Consider the following 19743-nt stretch of genomic DNA (forward strand, 5'->3'; position numbering starts at 1 on the left):
AGCCCTACAGTTTTCCGTCAGACCGTTTACAGATCTCAACATTTCTGACCGCACTTGAAGGCAGCTTCATTTCACGGAGAAAAAGAAGGAAAAAAAAGAGACAGAGGGACTCTGCTTTGTTGTTGCGGGAAACAGTCAGCTGTTACGCGAACTCCTGGCCAGTTCAGTGCTTGTGTTTTGTGTTTTTACCCCCCTAGTGTTAGTGTAGTAAACTTTCTTGTGGCAGCGCTAGAGTTGCCACAGTTTCAGTTTCCCGTTAGGGACTCTCACAGCGCCTCAAAACGGACTGACAAGCCTGAGCGTCTGTTACGTAATTGGCCAGTGCAGCGTGACGCTGAGTTGCGTTTCCCCAAAAGAGGAATCGTTTTTTTATTGCGTCGCAGTGCGTGATGATGCGTGCTAATCTACTTACTTGGTAGCTGTCCATTTCTTCATCCCCACCCTGCAATTGAAATTGAGAGAGAAACAGTTAAAGAGTTATACAAAAGGTGCTATTTAGGTCTGGAAGTCTGATGAATTTAAAATTCCTCATTCTCACACACAAATTGAGCATGGAAACCAGAGATCAAATAATTCAATTTCCATAAAATCCCTTCCGTCCAACATCTTTCAAACTAATACAAACAAGTGATGATATTCCCTCCTCACCCATTGTGATTCACTGCCTTTGGAGAGACGCGCCTGTCGGATCTTGACGTCTCCGATGGATACAGAGAGAATAGAGGCAGCGATGAGGGGCATTGTGCCCGAGTCTGGTACTGAACGCACCCTCACCTGGACCCGGCGGGACTGACCCTGCAGGTACAGATTTACATGAGAGGTAAGTAATATTCACTTACTTTCATTTTATCTACTAGTTTGATAGGAAAGTGGCATCTACTTACACAAGTAGGTTTGTCAGTTAATATTGACTGGCACCTTCTTAAAGGGTAACTACTGTTTTTTTCAACCTTTGTTTTTGTGTCTAAGTGACTGATGGGAGCAACAATCTTTGACATTGGTCCAGTATTAAGCGAGATCACTGCAGTCAACAGCGGCGAAACAAGCTAGGATGTAAGTTAACAGGGCAATTGTCCAGCTTGTATTTACCTTTACAAAAGTGATTGATTTGCCGCTGACAAACTCAGATTAATATTCTAAGTGTCTGACAACCGTATGGGAAGGATCCCTATAGAGATAGACCTTTAAAACCTCTTTGAGACCTTTCTGTTTAACCAGAAACAGCTCTGAAGTCGCTAGCGCTAAATCAACCAGACTCCATTTAAAAAAGCAATACTTTTAGCGTGAATATAGCCAACATATTTTCACATGCAAATCAGTAAACTATGTGTTTATTTCAACTAAAACTAGAGTTGTGATGGTTGGAAAAGTGGAAAGACGACCCAAAACAGCTTTTCATAGTTTTAGTTTGTTTCTGTTGACTTTGAATGAAGTGTATTTGACGATACTAAAATTACTGTTTATCTACATGGAGTCTGGTGGGTTTAGAGAACGCAATTTTGTGGATGTTTTTATGTTTTAAAAAAGGATCTTACTCTTTAACAGAAAGAATGTCCTCCCTAGAAATCCTTTCCATAATGTTGTCAGACACTTAATTAATTAATCTGAGCCTGTCAGTGGCAAAACAAGCACTTTTGTGAAGGTAAATACAAGCTGGACAATTGCCCTACCGACTGCAGCGATCTTGCTTAATACTGTCCCAATGTCAAAGATGGTTGTTCCCATCAGCCTTTTAGACACAAAAACATAGGTAAATAGGGTCCAGGTTTTAAAAAACGGTAGTTACCCTTTAAAATGAAGACAGGACCCCATCCTGGCCTCACTGCACCGGCTGCCTGTTAAATTCAGGACCTAGTTCAAGATTCTTGTCATTACCTACAGAGCCATCAATGGTTAGGCACCGGCTTACATAAGTGATCTGCTGTTGTCATCAGATCTTTGAGGTCCTCTGATCAGGGCTTACTGGCTGTTCCCCATACTAGGCTGAAAACAATGGCTCCTACACTGTGGAACGCTTTGCCACATGTTTTAAGGGTTAGGGTTAGCGTTTTAACTGCATCTGTTGAAATTTTTAAAGGCAGCTAAAGACGCCTCTTTTTAGTCAGGCTTTCATTTAGCCACATTGTTGACTGTACTACTTTGTATTTATGCTTCTGTGTTCTACTAGGATTTATTGTGCTTTTATGATTTTTGATTTGTTTTAATGTACGTTTTCATTTTGCCTGTGAAGCATTTTGTGTTGTGTGCTATATAAATCAACTTTACACTCATCGGTTCACATCATCAGTACAATAGTAGAAAATAACATTCAAGCAGTGTCCCTGGTTTTTAAATGAATAAAGCACAAATACAAATGATCTTCTGATCTACAAACAAACAAAGATCCAAGATACCTGTCGGAGCTGGAAGACTCCTCCTGTGCGCACGTCTTTGGCGGGAAGAACCTCTACAGCGCAGAACTCTCCCGCCTCGTTCAGCTCACTCAGCTGCACCCACAACTCCAGGCGGCGGGTGACCTCGCTCCACCTGCAGGTACAGCATGGACACGCGTCAGTTCAGAGCCTAGCATTTTATTAATACATAGCTTTAAAAGGTTATGACAACCTTTGTAGATATGGTTTTCGTGGATAGGGCTGTTGGCCTATTTTACCATTAGAGACTCAAAGACCAATCTGATTGGTGGAGTGCTAATCCGGAAATGGCGAGTGGGATGAGTGAGGGACGCTTCTCAAAATCTGACGAAAATCTTTTAAAGTGACCTTTGTCGATCTGAAATGAAGACAGATTCAACAACTGTATGGCCTATTTCTCGCTTAAAATTTTTTCAGAAACACGTTTTGGTGAACTAAATATGAGATTGTATGTGTGACGTGAAAACCTGCAGCCTACTGATTGGTCAGAGAGAATTGTCACTAATCACTTTTTTTCTGCTGCCTCCAGCGTCTTTTGGAACAAAATGTGTCTTCTGGCTGTGGCAACGACAACACACCTTCGACGTTCTGTGTGTGTGTTGTGTTAGGTCACGGCAGTTTCTTGCGGCGTCGCTATGACGACCAGCCACGCTCACCACACGCATGAGGTGGTACTAAATCTGCAATGGAAAATGGAGGACGGGGAACCGCGGCCAAGTTGAGCCAAGCCGAGTAGAGCTGGTACTAGCAGTGGGTGAGCGCCATTAGTGGGCTGAAACTAAAAGTGAAAATTTGCCCTATAGGATTACACTGCAGCCCGGTTCGTGGCTGCCGGTTACAGCGTTGACCCGATGAGAGTGGAGTGAAGAAGAAGAAGATTTATTTATTTATATTAGGACAATGCACATTAATCAACATTTCGCCAGTGTTAGCCAGTTGGCTAATTTTCAACTGTAGTCCTAGTTGCATGCATGTCTTTAGGGTGGGAAGAAACCGGAGCACCCGGAGGAAACCCACGCAAGCACGGGGAGAACATGCAAACTCCACACAGAAAGGCCCAGGATTCTTGCTGTGAGGCAGAAGTGCTAACCACTGAGCCACCGTGCAGTCTATAAGTGGAGTGGACTTGGTTGTGTGCATTTGTGTCAACACACCTTTCTCTGAGGGTTCGGGTCTTGGCTTGAATCACTCCTAGGTCCCACAGTGCCAGGTTCCTCCGATGGTTGGCCTGCTTGTGGCCGTACACTTCAATGGCCACCGCCCCCTCTGCCAAATATTCCACAAAGTCCTCTGACACCGGCACAGAGAACTCCTAAAAAAAGTTAGAAGAATAAGACATTTTGTTCAAATTGACATCTTCTTAAACTGACAATCACCTCGCCATTGTCGTTTCATCATTTCCTTTGTTTACTTGTGGTGTTGGTGGTGAAAAAGGTAACTCCATTTTTTTTCCAAACTGGACCCTTTGCCCTATATTTTTGTGTCTAAGTGACTGATGGGAACAACAATCCTTGACAGTGGTCCAGTATTAGGCAAGATCGCTGCTGTCGGCAGTCAGTGAAACAAGCTACGATGTAAGTTAAAAAGGCAATTGTGTGTAAAACACACTTCATTCAAAGTCAACAGAAACAAAACTATGAAAAGCTGTTTTGGGTCGTCCTTCCACTCCAACAATCACAACTCTAGTTTTGGTTGAAATAAACACATAGTTTACCGATATACATGTGGAAATATGTTGGCTCTATACACGCTAAACGTATTGCTTTTTTAAATGGAGTTTGGTGGGTTTAGCGCTAGCGACTTAAGAGCTGTTTCTGGTTAAACAGAAAGGTCTTAAAGAGGTTTTTATCTCTATAGGGATCCTTCCCATAACGTTGTCAGACACTTAGAATATTAATCTGAGTCAGTGGCAAAAACAGCCCTTTTAGTGGACCAAAATTGACGATGCACATTTGCCCCATAGGATTACATTGCAGCCCGGTCTGTGGCTGCAGGTTACTGGACCAATTTCAAAGATTGTTGCTGCCATCAGTCACTTACACACAAAAACATAGGAAAAGGTTGAAGGTAATTTCAGGTTGAAAATAACCTGAAATTACTCTTTAAAAAGGTGCTGTAGGTAGGATTGTGAAGATCCAGGATTTAGCCAAAAAATTTGAACGTCGACAACTTCTCAATCCCTCCCCCCTTTCTGCTAAAGCCCAAAACGGTCTCCTAAGCCCCTCCCCCCACAAGGGAGAATGAATGCGTGTGCATGAGCAGTGATTGACACGCAGTTAGACACGCCCCCTGGCCTTGATTGGTGCATCTGAACAGGGAGCGGTGGATTTTTGCAAATAACACTACAGGCTGTAGATGTTGCCAGAGGAGCCAGATTTTGTTTTAATTACCTGCTTCATGTAGTTCTAATGGAACATAGGGTCAGTTTCAGCAAATATGACAGGCTTACCTATTGCACCTTTAAGTGTATTGTCTCGTTTATTTCTCAGATGGTGTTGAAGAGAGTGAATAAGTGTTTGAGATAATGTGTGTGTGTGTGTGTGTTATGATAACTTTCACTGAAAATGTTACCTTGGCGCTGTCGAAGACCACAGTGCACTGAGGGTCTCTGGAGGTGGAGGACGAGCTGGATGGCTCCATCTCTGGAGCGATGAACACCGACTCGTCCTGCCCCCAGAAGTGGTACTGACAGAAGACAAAGTTGGACAAGTGGCGAGGCAGACCGTTGGCCTGGAGGATGTTCACCTGAGAGAGCAGAGACGAGGAAATGCACTCACCTACACAGGTAATGATAAGCAAACGCTAGGCCTGTAACAAGTATCACATAATTGTCTAATCGCAATCTTATTTATGTAACGGTGGTTTCTTTGTTTTAACCGCCATTCATTGCTAACATTAGTGAAGGTCCTAAGGGCTGTTAATGGTAATTGTTGATTTTGTTTAGATATGCTAAATTGTAATATGTAATATGTGTATACGGGATTATTTGTCGGGCCGTTGAGCTAAAGCTATGCTAGCGGCAGCTGTCACTTGTTGCCATAGCAACTCCAAAACTCCTGGGTTGTAGCTGACTCAAGCCAGAGAAATTGAACATGATCATGTTTCTGGGCCGAAATCTGCCCGACAAACGCACTAATTAAATACAGTACAGGCCAAAACTTTGGACACACCTTCTCATTCAATGTCTTTCTTTATTTTCATGATAATTTACATTGTAGATTCTCACTGAAAGCATCAAAACTATGAATGAACACATATGGAATGATGTACTTCACAAAAAAGTGTGAAATAACTGAAAACATGTCTTATATTTTAGATTCTTCAAAGTAGCCACCCTTTGCTTTTTTTGATAACTCTGCAAACCCTTGGTGTTCTCTCAATGAGCTTCATGAGGTAGTCACCTGAAATGGTTTTCACTTCACAGGTTTGCTTTGTCAGGGTTAAGTAGTGGAATTTGTTCCCTTATTAATAAAAAAGCAAAGGGTGGCTACTTTGAGGAATCTAAAATATAAGACATGTTTTCAGTTATTTCACACTTTTTTGTTAAGTACATAATTCCATATGTGTTCATTCATAGTTTTGATGCCTTCAGTGAGAATCTACAATGTAAATAGTCATGAAAATAAAAAAGAAACGCATTGAATGAGAAGGTGTGTCCAAACTTTTGGCCTGTACTGTAAATCAGCAGAAAGAACGCAAGTAAAGAAGCAGCTTTTTGCAGCTTTAAAGACGCCTCGTTGTGCAAAACGTTACATAATATGGGTCACATAATAGTAATACAACCAACAGACGTACTGAACAAATCGGAATTTGAAACCCCAAGAATAAAAAAATAATGAAAATTGTGTTTGAATGAAAAAGAATAAAAAAAAAATAAAAAATCTATCCTTAGTGCGTTTGAAAAATTAATTTTAAAATTTGACTGAAAGAGACAATTATATTGTTTTCTGCAATTATTTCTGAGACAATGTATTGTACAGGAACATTTGTAATTGTTACAGCTCTAACAAACACTGTCAGTTTGAAGCTCAGGGTTCAAGAGAGAGTTGCAGACCAGACAAACAGAAAACAAGGTTGCTTTAGAAACATGCTGGTCTGTTCAATTTTAGTTTGGCTCTCTCCTAATATGGTTTTACACACAGGGGAAAATGACTTAGGTCAATATGTAAGATTTCGTAGCAAAGAGCTCTGGTCCTCCATTTCATTTCATCATAAGAAAAACAGAATCACCAGACAAACAGGATATAACGCCGACCCAGAGTTAATTACACTTTTTACAGTACAGTGAGCTGGAGAAACGCACAACAGACAGAAGACACGACGATTTGACTGCCTGCCAGATCCATTATTAATCTGGAACTATTTTCCCACTGGCAGCACTGTCAACACTCACTTACACTGAACAGCTACAGCATAGAGCAGTGGTTCTCAATTTTTTTTTTTTTTTATATTGTACCCCCTTTGAATTGTTTTTTGTTAAGCCAGGTAACCCCTGACCAGCGCAAAACATTATTGCTAGAGTTATGATGCAGTACTCCAAAGTACCCCCAGGGGTACAAGTACCCCCATTGGAGAAAGACTGGCATAGAGGATCCAGACTTGTAGGTCAGTGACAGGAGGCATATGATCCTGATTATCAGGTGGGGGTTTTCATGAATATCTTCCTGGATTTGGTTCAGTTATAACTAAATCACATGATAAACAGGCCTGTTAATGAGGCTACATTTGCATGTTCTCACCACACAGTCCAGTTTGCGCTCCTGTTGATCTCCGTCTGTGTTGCTGTGTTGAAGTACAGACTGTACAGGGCCTTCCTCCTCAGAGCCCTCTGTACCCCGCCACACCTCCACATGCAGCCGACCGGCCACCTGACACACACACACACACACACACACACACACACACACACACACACACACACACACACACACACACACACACACACACACACACACACACACACACACACACACACACACACACACACACACACACACACACACACACACACACACACACACACACACACACACACACAGCTATTTGTCACTTTGGCAGGAAGCTAGAGCTGGGCGATACCGAGAAAATCAAATATCACGATATTTCTTTGACCAAATACCTCGATATCAATATTGCGGCAATATTGTAGGGTTGCCAATTGGTGCTTTCACAAAAATATACCCTAAATGAGATTTTAGATACATAATCACCAGTAATGTGGATATAATAACTAACAAGGTAAAGGTCCAAATTCACTCTTTTAGCTCTGTTTTTGGTCTCTAGCAGCTCCTGAGGGAAATGTCTGTCTCTTTAGCTGCTAAATGCTTCACTACGTTCACCAGCTGTCACTAACTGGGTCTGTCTACCGTTTGGTGCTGAGCAGGTAGTGTACAGTTGTTTTTTTTCCACTGAAAACAGCAGCTGATGAGAGCAGTGAGAACCAAAACAGCAACGTTTACATGGCCAGAAAACTGCCAGATGCTAGTTCTCCGTAAGTTTGTCACTACAAGCCCTTTCACGTTACACAGTCATTATTCCTTTGTAAGATATAAATATTGATTAGAGCAGCTTTAAATTTGCTTCAAAATAACAAGTGTATTTCAGCAAATAAACAAACATAGAAGACTACAAGGACCACTAGATTTTACAGAGCTTAGAACATTTTCATCTAAATTGTCCACATGTGTATCATCTGAGTTTAAGGGTGTTTTCAAACCTATAGTTTGTTTGCTCTGGTCCGAATCGGTTAAAGAGTTTGTAAACCATTTCCACCTTGGTTCGGTTTGGTTTCACACCTGGAAAAATCCAAGCGTACCAAAATGCATCATTACAAACCACACCTCTTATTGGTCAAATGGGTCTTGGCGGGAGCAAGAAAGTAAATACAGGAAGGTCCTGTGTTCTGGACTACCGCATATTTCTCTCATCTCCATGGGCAAACCAGCTCATTTCATTAAAATAATCAGACATTGTTGCCAAGACTTCGCTCTGCTCTTGATTGAAAGCGTACCGAGACCACTTCTTTCAGGAGTTCTCGGTGTGCTTGTTTGGTCCGCTTTTGGTGCGCATCCGAGTGCGATTGGTGCGTTCCCGCCTGCCCAAATGAACCGCGCCAAGGGGGGAAAACCAACTCTAGTGCCATTCAACTAGACTAAATGAGACAGGTGTGAAAGCGCCCTAAGAACAAACTCATCCACTGCTCCCAATGGGCTCCTACCTCTCCATTCTGGTTGATGATGGGCACTGCGTACTGCAGCTTGACGTCGTGGAACAGACAGGCCAGGAAAACGTTGGCCACACCGATCAGACTGTGGTTCTCCTGTTCATCGAAGAACGGGTCGGCACGTTTGAAATAGGAGCGCATCACCTGCATCGGGAGAACGATGAATAAATCACTTGATGGACTTCAGGATCTTCAGGAACTCCACAGACATTGTGCAAATATTAAACTGTATGGTTTGCGAAAACTGTAAATCTAAAGATCCATCATCTGAGATTATTTTTCTAACTGAGTTAAGCAAATTTGTCCACGTCTTATCTCCATTTTTCTTTGTTCACGGTGCTTAATTTGTGTCCCTTCTTTCAAGCATTGAATCAATCAGGGATGCAAAATGGCACACATAAAAGCGAGCAGATGAATTCTGACAGATATTAACGGACTTATCTACACATACAAAACTAAATGGAAACACTAAATGTTCCACAGATTATAATGTAATTCATTTATCCAAGTCTGTGGGTCAAACTTATCTCTTATCCTCCGTTCACTCACAGAGTTGTCTTCATCAAAGTCCTTCCACTCCTGGTAGAGTTCCCTCATGTCCACCAGCCTGTTCTCCAGCTTTTCCAGAGCCCAGATCTGCTTCCCTTTACTTTTACGGCGAACCTGGATGGCCGGCTCACTCAATACTACGTCACGCTATAGAAATGGGGGGAGAGAGAAAGTGGCTTTTTCATTCACGTTGTCCTGAAAATCCAAGCAGAGGAACAGAATATTATGCATATTATACCACTTGTATTGCAGCCAACCATTTTCCAAACCATACACTGGGAGCATACCATAGTATGTTATTGTAGTGTGGCCGCTGATTTGGCCCGCTTACCAACACAGTCAATTAAGGTACTGTAAAACCCTTAGCGCCTGATCGCAGCAATTTGCATCACAATTCGTACTCCTCGAAGTCAAAACTCAAATCTGACAACGCAGACGTGATACATTTATTTTAGCTAACAGTATGGTTTTCCTACCTATCCTCACCACGTGAGAATATCATTATCTCCGGTGTCCATCACAAGCAGTGTTGGGAGTAACGGCGTTTAAGTATAACAGCGTTACTAACGGCGTTATTTTAATTAATTAATTAATTTTAGTAATCTAATTAATTTCTTTTCCCATCGTTGCAACGCCGTTATCGTTACTGAGAATGTAAAGTGGGGCGTTACGACAATTTGGTTGAATGAACCGCGAGGTATCGGAGGTATCAGGCTTTGGCTGCACACCAGCTGCCTGGAGAGAGCGGGGGGGGGATGATGACACCGTTGCAAATACGATGATGATTGGCTGGGTGGGCGGTGCCTTGCTCACACTGTCTCACTCTCACTGCGCACTCTGACTACCACTAAACAGTAAACACAAGACAGCGATAATGGCGACGAGCCAGGGAAATTCAAAAGTAGCGTTCTCCACCTGGAAGTACCGGCCCTACTTCTCGCTCATTGAAATTAAAGGCAAGAATGTTCATGTAACATGCACGCTATGCCCAGGAAAAAGGACTTTATCCACGTCTGCCTCAAGCAACTCCAATCTTATGAAGCCCCTCACATCAACACATGCTAACACAACACTTGTTGCTGATGCTAACCCAAGCCCAAATGCAGCTGGGAGCTCCAGCGAAGGAGACGCAGCCACTCTGTTAAAACAAGCAACGCTCGATTTTTTGTTTCAGCAACATCTTTGACGTTAAAGATGTTATAGAACGTAATAGCGTTATAGAACATAAAAAATAACGTCAGTTACTTTGCTGAGTAACTAATTACTTTTACAATGTTACTAACTCAGTTACTTTTTAGGAGAAGTAATTTGTAACTGTAACTAATTAGTTTTTTAAAAGTAAGATGACCAACATTGATCACAAGTAATCATAGTCAAATGATAGAAAAAAAGACGTTCTTTATAACTTACCAGGACTTGCTTGAGAATCATCACGTTTTTAAGATTTTTTTCAGTATCAAAGTAATCCAATAATTAATGTCTCTACTTCCATAGCATATTTTTAGTGGTGCTATTCTGCCAAAATGGGAGTCGTCAGAGATGCCCACAAGTCTCTGAGCTAGAGACATAGTGAGACATAGTTTTTCGCAATAGCGCTTCTTTTGTTTGGGCCTTGTGATATGAAGTTTTAAAAGCCAAAGCTTGTAATGAATCGCACAGCAGCTGCCGTTGCGGTCGACGTGTCTGTCATCTCCCATGTGTGGCCGCGCACAGCAGATACGTTATGTATCACGTGTTACGTAGGGAGGGGAATAACATTCAGCTCATCAGTTGTTTTCTAAAAACACCTTTTTTTTACGAGTCTCGCATCTCGAGTCAGAGGTCACTGTGTGTTAGGGCTGAAAATTAATATTTGAATAAAAAAGAAAAGTGGAAAAAAAACGCTTGCGGTAGCAGAGGCTGTCTGAAAGCAGTTACATACTGGACGCAGCCCAGCTGTCGCATACAAATGTGACATCATGTGATCACCGTGACTATTTATACCTGCGCTGGTGCTCGCGACACTAGCTGCAGTCTTCTCCTGAACAGCGGTGGCGCTAATGAGCAAATGCTACCAACGTTGCTCTTTCTACTGGCTAGAAGAAAAAGGTAAACAACGGCAGAACTGGCAGCAGCATTGCCGTCAATGCTTCGACGGATCGAGCCTTTCATTCACCATAAAAGAACTCATCTTAACCTGGTAAGTTTATCAGAGAGACTTGCAGTCACTCATTCAGGCTCCTGTTTCCGCTTTGTCGCTGAAAAAAAGAGCCGTGCGCGACCTCGGCTCGAGCGCCATAAATTGGACGTGCCGGCCGGATATTACATCGTTTTGACGTCGCGATGTCGTGCGCCACCTTGGATGCATGCGCAACCAGATGTTCGAATAGTTCGAATATTCTGTGTTTTTTTTGAGGGAATATTCGATACGTCATTTTTGAGCAATTTTGACAGCCATAGTGTGTGTGTGTGACTCCAGTCCAAGTCTCAAACTCGAGTCCCCATCTCTGCCTGAAGTAGCAAGTCGACCAAAGTGAGCGTTTGGTACTTTTGACATCTTGTTCCTTCCTTGTCCGTTGATGTCGATTAAGTTTAGGATTCTGTAACACCCACACTACCTTCCTGTTGGCATCCAGGTTGGCAGCAGGTATCTGCAGAGTGACCAGGTACTCCGTCCTCTTGCTGAGCTCCTCGGCGATGAAGCCAGCCTCCTGTGCCAGCAGGTTGGCCCGGACTATCTGCTCCCTCAGGCGCCGCAGGCTGCGAGTCATCATCGCTTCTCTGAACCACAAACACAAAGTTTGAATGAATGAATGCTTTATTTCGAACGTGTAAAAAATAAAACAAATAAAAAATACAATAAAAGCTAAAAGAACAAGGAGTAGGAAGCAGCAAAAGCTTATTTAAGCCTACACCTTTTCCAATACTATATATTATAATAATAATAAAAATAACTGTGAATGGCTTCATATTTATATCATATCCTATCTTTAACACAGTAATGTAAATATATGAGAACACCTGGTCAAAACGTTTTAAAAAGCAGCTATGAAATCTGACTTAGGGCGTTTTTTACACTTCCAAAAGAACTCAAACCTATTAGTCAGCATTTTCTGCGCATATGTGAACGCTCCAAAGGGACTCTGACCCCTCTGAGTACGGTTGGCTTCAAGTCTGCGTTGCGGTTCTTTTCACCTGTGCATTGTGAACACAACACGCTTCAGGTTTGCTTTGCCTTTTCATCTGTATACTGTATATTGTAGCCCTGAAGACTGAGCTGAAGTGGACCAGAAAGAAAACCGAGTCCTCTTTCAAGTAAACTGACAATGTCAACGCAAAACAAACTGAGTCCCTTTTCTGTTGGTCCACGTTTTGGTCATCTTTAAAAAGGACTGAGTTTAGTTCGTTAGTGCATCTCACCTGTCCTCGCTCCAGCGGCGCATGCGCTTGTTGGAGCTGGGTGATGTCACAGCAGCAGCAGCGGCCGCTGGGTCCAGGACGCGTGAGGGTTTCTCAGGAGTAAGCCTCTGGCGGAGCTGCCGCAACTCCTGTTCGTACATCTGCCTCTGGCGCTCCAGGGCACAGCGCTTCTCCTCCTTGTGCTGCCTCTCCAGGGTCTGTAACACCGCCTGCAAAGGGTCTGAGGAGGAGGAGGAGCCAGAGGATGGAGAGAGGAGGAAGAGGTGTTATTATGGAACCCACTGCAGATCTAAGCAAGAACTGTCCTTCAGTAGCCAGGGTTTAAAGGTCCTATGACATGCTGCTTTTTGGATGCTTTAAAATAGACCTTAGTGGTCCCCTAATACTGTATCTGAAGTCTCTTTTATATAGGCAAATGTGGTCCACTAATACTGTATCTGAAGTCTCTTTCCCGCAATCCAGCCTTGGTGCAGAATATATCTCTCTCTCTCTCTCTCTCTCTCTCTCTCTCTCTCTCTCTCTCTCTCTCTCTCTCTCTCTCTCTCTCTCTCTCTCTCTCTCTCTCTCTCTCTCTCTCTCTCTCTCTCTCTCTCTCTCTCTCTCTGAGAAAGGGAGGTAACCTTGCTCCTTATGACGTCATAAGGAGAAGATTCCAGATCGGCCCATCTGAGCTTTCATTTTCTCAAAGGCAGAGCAGGATACCCAGGGCTCGGTTTACACCTAACTTACCTACCTTCAAAAAATAAAACTTCAAAGAAGCGTAAAAAAAAGTAAACAAAAACATTGAAAATACAGTGAAACATTTAAAGCATCAAAAGTGTAAAAGAATATTGAAGAAAAAAAACAGCAAAAGCATCAAGCTGCAACTTAATTCTTGATTGGCCAACGGCAAATTCCAATCAAATCATCAACAAGCCTTCTCTGACGGGGCATAACAACGATAATGTCATATATGATACGATAGTGCCCAAACGGTCAAGTGGGTTTTTATATTTCCAGTAGTTGCCCGACGTGGCGTTTTACAACCCTTACTGTTAAACACGGAACAGCATTCACGTCCTACGATTGGCCGGGCGTCCATGCTCACGCAAGGTAACAGGACCCGATTTGTTTAGGTCCTATCCCCTGACCAATCAGCTATCCTAACCTTAATTATGCGGGGTCAATGCCTAACCTCAACCAATCAGACTGCTTTGTAGGGCGGGACTTGCCTAGAACTGCAGTGGGATCCATATTAACTCAAAGGAGAGAGAGAGAAGAGAAGTTAGTGTAAAGAAGTTTCTAATGTACTATTCTGTCCTATCAAATTAAATATAACATCTAGAGCACATGTGTCTAACTCAAGGCCTGTGGGCCGAACCCTGCCCATCGCAAATTTTGATCCGGCCCGCCTATCAATTTTCACAATACATTTTGGCGAGCCTAGTTGTGCGCCAAACCAAAAAGACAGGAAACTGTTTTCAAACTGCAATTACTCGACACTCAAAGCAGAATTTGGCAGATTTGTCGACTTTGAGACAACAGATGTCTTAAGAACCAGAGAGTTTTCATTTTCAGGTTGTGAAACAGGTGGGTGTAAAATGTCTATTGGTGCTTTTCCATTACATGGTACCTGCTCGACTTGCCTTTTTTGGTGTTCCATTACAAAAAAAAAGTCCCTGGTACCTGCTAACAGGTACTTTTTTTAGTACCACCTCAGTCGAGCTTCCAAGCGAGCTGAGGCGATACCAAAAGGTGACGTGAAAGCGACAGAGGGGGGGTGTCCTGAACAAACCCGCCATTTTTAAATAGTTTAGCCAGCTGTGTGCATTTTTTTAAAATCTGCGATGGAAAACGGACGCACGGCGCGTCGAGGCGAGTAGAGTCGAGGCAAGTTGAGCAGGTACGATGCATTAGAAAAACGGCATATAATGGCTAAGGAACTTTGTTGGTGACTTTTTGTCGACCAAACTGTAAGTGAGAAAGCTATATGAGACATGCGATAAAGTCAAAGATATTTGACTTTTTCAAAATAAAAGCATGTCAAACTCTACATGTCTGGCCCTGGATGGGATTCTCATTTTCCAGTGTGGCCCTTAGTGAAGTTGAGTTTGACATGTCCATCCTAAAGTGAAAAATTCTGTCATTGTTTAGTCAACCCCAAATAAGCTGGCACTGCCTCACAGGACTGCACTCATTGTTTGTCCAAAATCCAATATTTACCTCATTATCTCTATTTTGGCAAGCAGAGTTTTCTTTCAGAGCACCGCAGGCTTTACACAATCAGAACATTGTGGAAAATGTAGATTAAAGGGGTAAATATTGAACTTTTGGAACCTCAGTGGAATCATTTGAGGTCTAAATATTTGGATTACACGGCACACAAGCGGTTTGGAGTAAGTGGACATCCTGTGCTTTTGATAAAGCTTTAAAACCGGGACTGGTTAACTTAAACAGTAAGCTATTCTCTCTTATTCTTGAAAGAAAATGACCAAAACAAACAAGGCAATCCTGTTAACAAGTATTGTGTGTGTTTCCAAAGCCTAATATATCGTATTCCTCTGTGCCATTGAGCTCCATTGTTGTCCAAAAACTATTAAAAGCGCACCAATGAGCCATGGCTGTAGAGTCTTAGTCTTGTTAAAAAAAAAATATATATATCTTTTGTGACCCATTTTAAAAAATGTATTTCGTCCTTGACCGCCAGTGCTAAACACTGAATATTTTCTGTCTCGCGCATTCCAAATTTTACCGTTAAAATGAATTGTCTCCGAAAATAATTGCAATTAACAATATAATTGTCTCTTTCAGTCAAATTGAAAAGTATTTATTAATTTTCAAACAACTTAAAGTTTTGAATTAATCCCAGGATACATATTTTGGTGATATCACTGTCATGTGACCCAGATAACGTAATAACACAGGTACGCAGCCTATGCCTCTTTATTATATTATTATATCATTTTAATATTATAGCAGTAGCCTAATCACGGCCGCGGTCAGCTCATCTTCCTCCAGCTGCTTTTCTTTGTCCCGGTTGGTGACAGGTTCACCATATCGCTCAGTCTCATTTACAGGTTTTGATAAAGTCTCCACACCTTGACGTTGAGGGAGTAAAAAACTATCCATTGCTAGCGTTAAACTCACTTCTCTAATCCTAACGGCTCCAAATATTGAGCTCTTCTTCTTCTGTGTGAAAACATTACTGCGGAAGTAAGGTCAAAAGTTCAATGTGTGCTGCGGTGCTGCACCCTTTGGCCGAATACGATCACCTGTGTTTTTTTTAGCCTACAAATAATCGGTTTGTTTTATTAATGTATTTATTAATTTTCCAAATATAAATTATACTATTTACACATTAACGATTTTATATTTATTTATAAATCAACCACAGCAATTTCTTGGGGGTGCTAAGGGGGTGCTATGGCAATCCTACGGGTAGCAAAAGCACACCCTAGCCCCTCCCTGGTGCCGCCGCTGTGTACATATCTTTCAGATCTGATATATGGTGTTATGACACTGTGTAAAAACGTTGAGTAATGCACCGTCACTTTATTTACCACAACTGTCGGCCTGAAAACATGCTCAAAGGAAGGTCCTTTTCTTAAACACATCCGCATCTAATTTACTGTGCCACATTAAATAAACATTCTTCATCGTTCATTCAACTGGTGGATTGTAATTGGTTATGTACAATACACTAGGCACTTAATCTATTTGATTTCGTCTCTCTTTATCGTACTTTATCATCTTTATTCAGTTTCAACTATTTGAAATATTTTGATCTTGTTGTAGGCTATACTTTTGGACCTTGCACTTTGCATATGCCTTTTTACTATGCTACCTCTGCCATTGATGACTGGCAGAATGAATGTGTACATATGTTTCGGCTGACTAAAAATTGAAATATTGAAAAAATATTGAATGTAGAAACTGAATTGCCCTTCGGGGACGGATAAAGCTATCCGTATCTGTGACTGTGTCTCTCTTAAGGAAGCGCGCCTATGTCGCTGCTTGACATTTTCAGTTGGACTCACCGTTGTTGCCCATGCCTTTCATCATGACTTCGGCCTGAGCAAACTCGTAGCCGAAGCTCAGCTCGCTCGACACGTCGCTGGACGCGTCAAAGTCCACCTCCAGCCGCTCTGTGCTCAAACACGCCTTCATCGCAGCGCCGCTCTCCTCGTCCTCAGCTACCGCGCGGACCATATGCCTCGGCAGGTTGATCCTGTGTGTGTGTGTGTGTGCATGAGTGGGTGGTGGTTGTGTGTGACAGGAAGAGGAAGTGTGTTGTAGTGAATATGGGAAGAGACACAATGAAGAGTTTGTGATGTAAATAAATGGCGCTGAAGCATGTCAGCATTAGAATGATACAGATACAGAAGTCAACACTCTCTGCAGGGGAAACAGACCTGAAGAAGTGGTTGTTTCCCCACAGGATTCGGTCACCGTGGTGAAGCTGGACTGGACTGGTGACGACAGCACCATTCAAACATGTTCTAGTGGGTGAAAAAAAAAAAAAAAAAGATTGATACAACATGATATTAACAAATACAAATCATGGATTGTTCTCACAAGTAACTTAAAACTGTCATGACTCATTGAATCACTATTAAAAGGTGCTCTAAGTGATGTGACGCGTTTTTTAGGCTACAACATTTTTCGTCCCATACAGCAAACATCTCCTCACTATCCGCTAGCTGCCTGTCCCCTGAACACACTGTAAAAAAAATGGCAACAAAAGCAAACTGGGCCAACCTGCACCACCAAACATAACAAACAGTGTTCCAGCCAATAACCGAGTTGTTGGGGGTGGGGGGTTTAGTTTTAGTTTAGTTTATTAAGGATCCCCATTAGCTCACGCCTTGACGACCAGATATTCATCCTGGGGTCCAACACTACATTTAATCAAACAATATTAAAACATTTCATAGCATATACAGAAAAAAAAACACTTCGAACGTCAACAAGAAGTGACGTCACCCAACATCGCTTAGAGCACCTTTAATACAATTTATTTATATATTAGTTCTCATCCAACACATTGTAGGGGAATAGTTGGAGAATATCCAAAGTATTTAAGGATATTTTAATTATAGAAATTGGATTTTTAGGGTAAGTAAATTGAGGGAGATGCAAAATACAAAGTGATAATTTTTATGTAAGCAGAGTTTCCAGGTATATCCGATTTCTGTGCTCACATCATAACTGGCTTGTGTTCTGAGAAAAAACTATTTTTCAGTGCTGATGGAACATCCAGCAGTGGATAATGTCTGTTCAAAATGTACGAGAAAGCAAATTCAGCGGTGCACAGAGTGAAGTGAAGTCCCAGCGATCAATCAAACACGGCTTGCAGTGTTGTTGATTCGGGCTGGGTAGCCGACATACCGAGCGTTGCGGTGAGGACTGAGCACCACGCCGTTGTCCTCGGTGATGTCGATGATGCAGTGCTCCGCTTGGATGGCCATCCCGCACAGCTGGATGTCCTGCGAGTTGGCCGAGCCCACGCACGTGTGCTCCTGGACACGGGACACAGAAGGAGACATTAGAGGTGAAAAAACAAACAAAAAAAAACGATTCATCTATTTATCGGATTTTTGGTGACGACTTGTATAATTGATTTCTTTCCCCAGAATCAATATTGTTTTTCTTTTATTATTTTACCAAGGATTCACTTTAATATTTTCTGCTTATATGTGATATCGCAAGTGGCGACTACATCATATTTGTTAAAATACATAAAATACAAAGCAAAACAGCAAAAGCAGTAAAATCCAGGTTATTTACTTCTTTACAAATGAAATAAATATCAGACTGACTGTGATGTGCATTCTTTTTAGAAAACAATTAGTTTTTAGAAATGTCTCATGATATATTGCCTCTAGAAGTTGAACTTTTGCTTTTGTTAAAGAAGGGGGAAAAATTTTTCAATACTATCAAATCGCAAGACTTCTAGAATCACAATAAATGAAAAATGCAATACATATCAAATCAGCACCCCATGTATCATGAAAGAATCAAATCGAGACCAAAGCATATTGTCCAAGCCCTAGTAGCCATGGCAACAAAATGCATTGTTGCAGAACATGTGTGCATGCATGCGTCTGTGTCCACATGTGTGTGTGTCTGTCAGTCAGCCTCTACATGTACAGTACACAGTAGAGATGCACCGATTACAACTTTCTAGGCCGATTTCCATTTCCGATTTTCATTTTTTGCCGATTCCGATTTCATTTTTTCTAACCACTTTAAAGCACACGCAAATATTTGCAAATGTATACTTTTCTTTAATTGAACATTTTGCACAGAACATAGACATTTTTTTGAACAGATAATGGATCACTATAAAATAGAACTATATACATTACTCCTGGTGTGGGAAATTCACACACATCTAAAGTGCAACGTTAGAACCATTTCCTTCTTTTCACATCCAATATCCAACTAAAAAAAAATGTGATTTGGGTTTTTGGTATCGTCCCTCCATGCCCTACTTGTTCCTTGCAGGTGTTGCATATTGCAAACTTGTTATCTTCTGCACACACGCTGAAGAGTTTCCAAACAGCTGACATGTTGCAGGTTAAGTCACGAGGTCCCCTACGTGTGCGAGAATAGCGCGAGCGGGTACGCGCGACACACAGCGGAAAAGTTGAGAGAATGGAAAAAGAGACCGTGCTGAGGCGTCCTTGAGAACTGTAACTTGTAGAACTTAGGTTGTCAGCTAATCGTAGCGTTGACCAGCGTGAAATCGGCATATGTCGGACTGACCTGCCGAACGCCGGTCATGGCCGAGCACGTGAAAACCGGCCAAACCGGTCTATGATGCATCTTTAGTGTCTGTCTGTCTGTCTGTCTGTGTCCAGTACCTTCAGGTAGTAGACCAGCAGCTCGTTGAGGGCAGGGTCAGCGTTAAGGTTGACCAGGAAACACTTGTCATCCACCACTCGGATTCCAGAAGACTGCAGGGAAATGCCCAGACTCTCCAGCTGCCTCTGACGCTCCTATACAGGAAGAAAAAAAAAAAAAAAAAAAAAAAACACATTTGATGCACTAATTGATTAGATGATTATTCCATTCTTCAAGAGAAGGACCTGAGATGAGCGTAGTGTGAAAATAACCTCCCCACTGAACACAACTTGGTGAATAAATTGAGTTAAAAAAAAAATCCATTGGCAATGACTC

General features: G+C 42.0%; 1 protein-coding gene across 4 annotated transcripts in view; it reads right to left on the reverse strand.

Annotated features, from left to right (window-relative positions):
* LOC114573484 (kinesin-like protein KIF13B) overlaps positions 1–19743 on the reverse strand; it is a 67373-nt gene that overhangs the window by 23198 nt on the left and 24432 nt on the right. For all 4 annotated transcript variants that reach the window (XM_028605710.1, XM_028605709.1, XM_028605711.1 and 1 more), the window contains exons 15-28: positions 19428–19562; positions 17950–18080; positions 16974–17060; positions 16599–16789; positions 12583–12802; positions 11781–11943; positions 9184–9330; positions 8629–8778; positions 7151–7279; positions 4983–5156; positions 3566–3723; positions 2394–2526; positions 649–795; positions 413–442 (exon numbers count right to left, since the gene is read on the reverse strand). In XM_028605710.1, coding sequence (XP_028461511.1) covers positions 413–442; positions 649–795; positions 2394–2526; positions 3566–3723; positions 4983–5156; positions 7151–7279; positions 8629–8778; positions 9184–9330; positions 11781–11943; positions 12583–12802; positions 16599–16789; positions 16974–17060; positions 17950–18080; positions 19428–19562 — 1995 coding nt within the window. The remainder of the gene's footprint in view (positions 1–412; positions 443–648; positions 796–2393; positions 2527–3565; positions 3724–4982; positions 5157–7150; positions 7280–8628; positions 8779–9183; positions 9331–11780; positions 11944–12582; positions 12803–16598; positions 16790–16973; positions 17061–17949; positions 18081–19427; positions 19563–19743) is intronic.

The sequence above is a fragment of the Perca flavescens genome, chromosome 18, assembly GCF_004354835.1.
Source record: "Perca flavescens isolate YP-PL-M2 chromosome 18, PFLA_1.0, whole genome shotgun sequence".
NCBI lineage: Eukaryota > Metazoa > Chordata > Actinopteri > Perciformes > Percidae > Perca > Perca flavescens.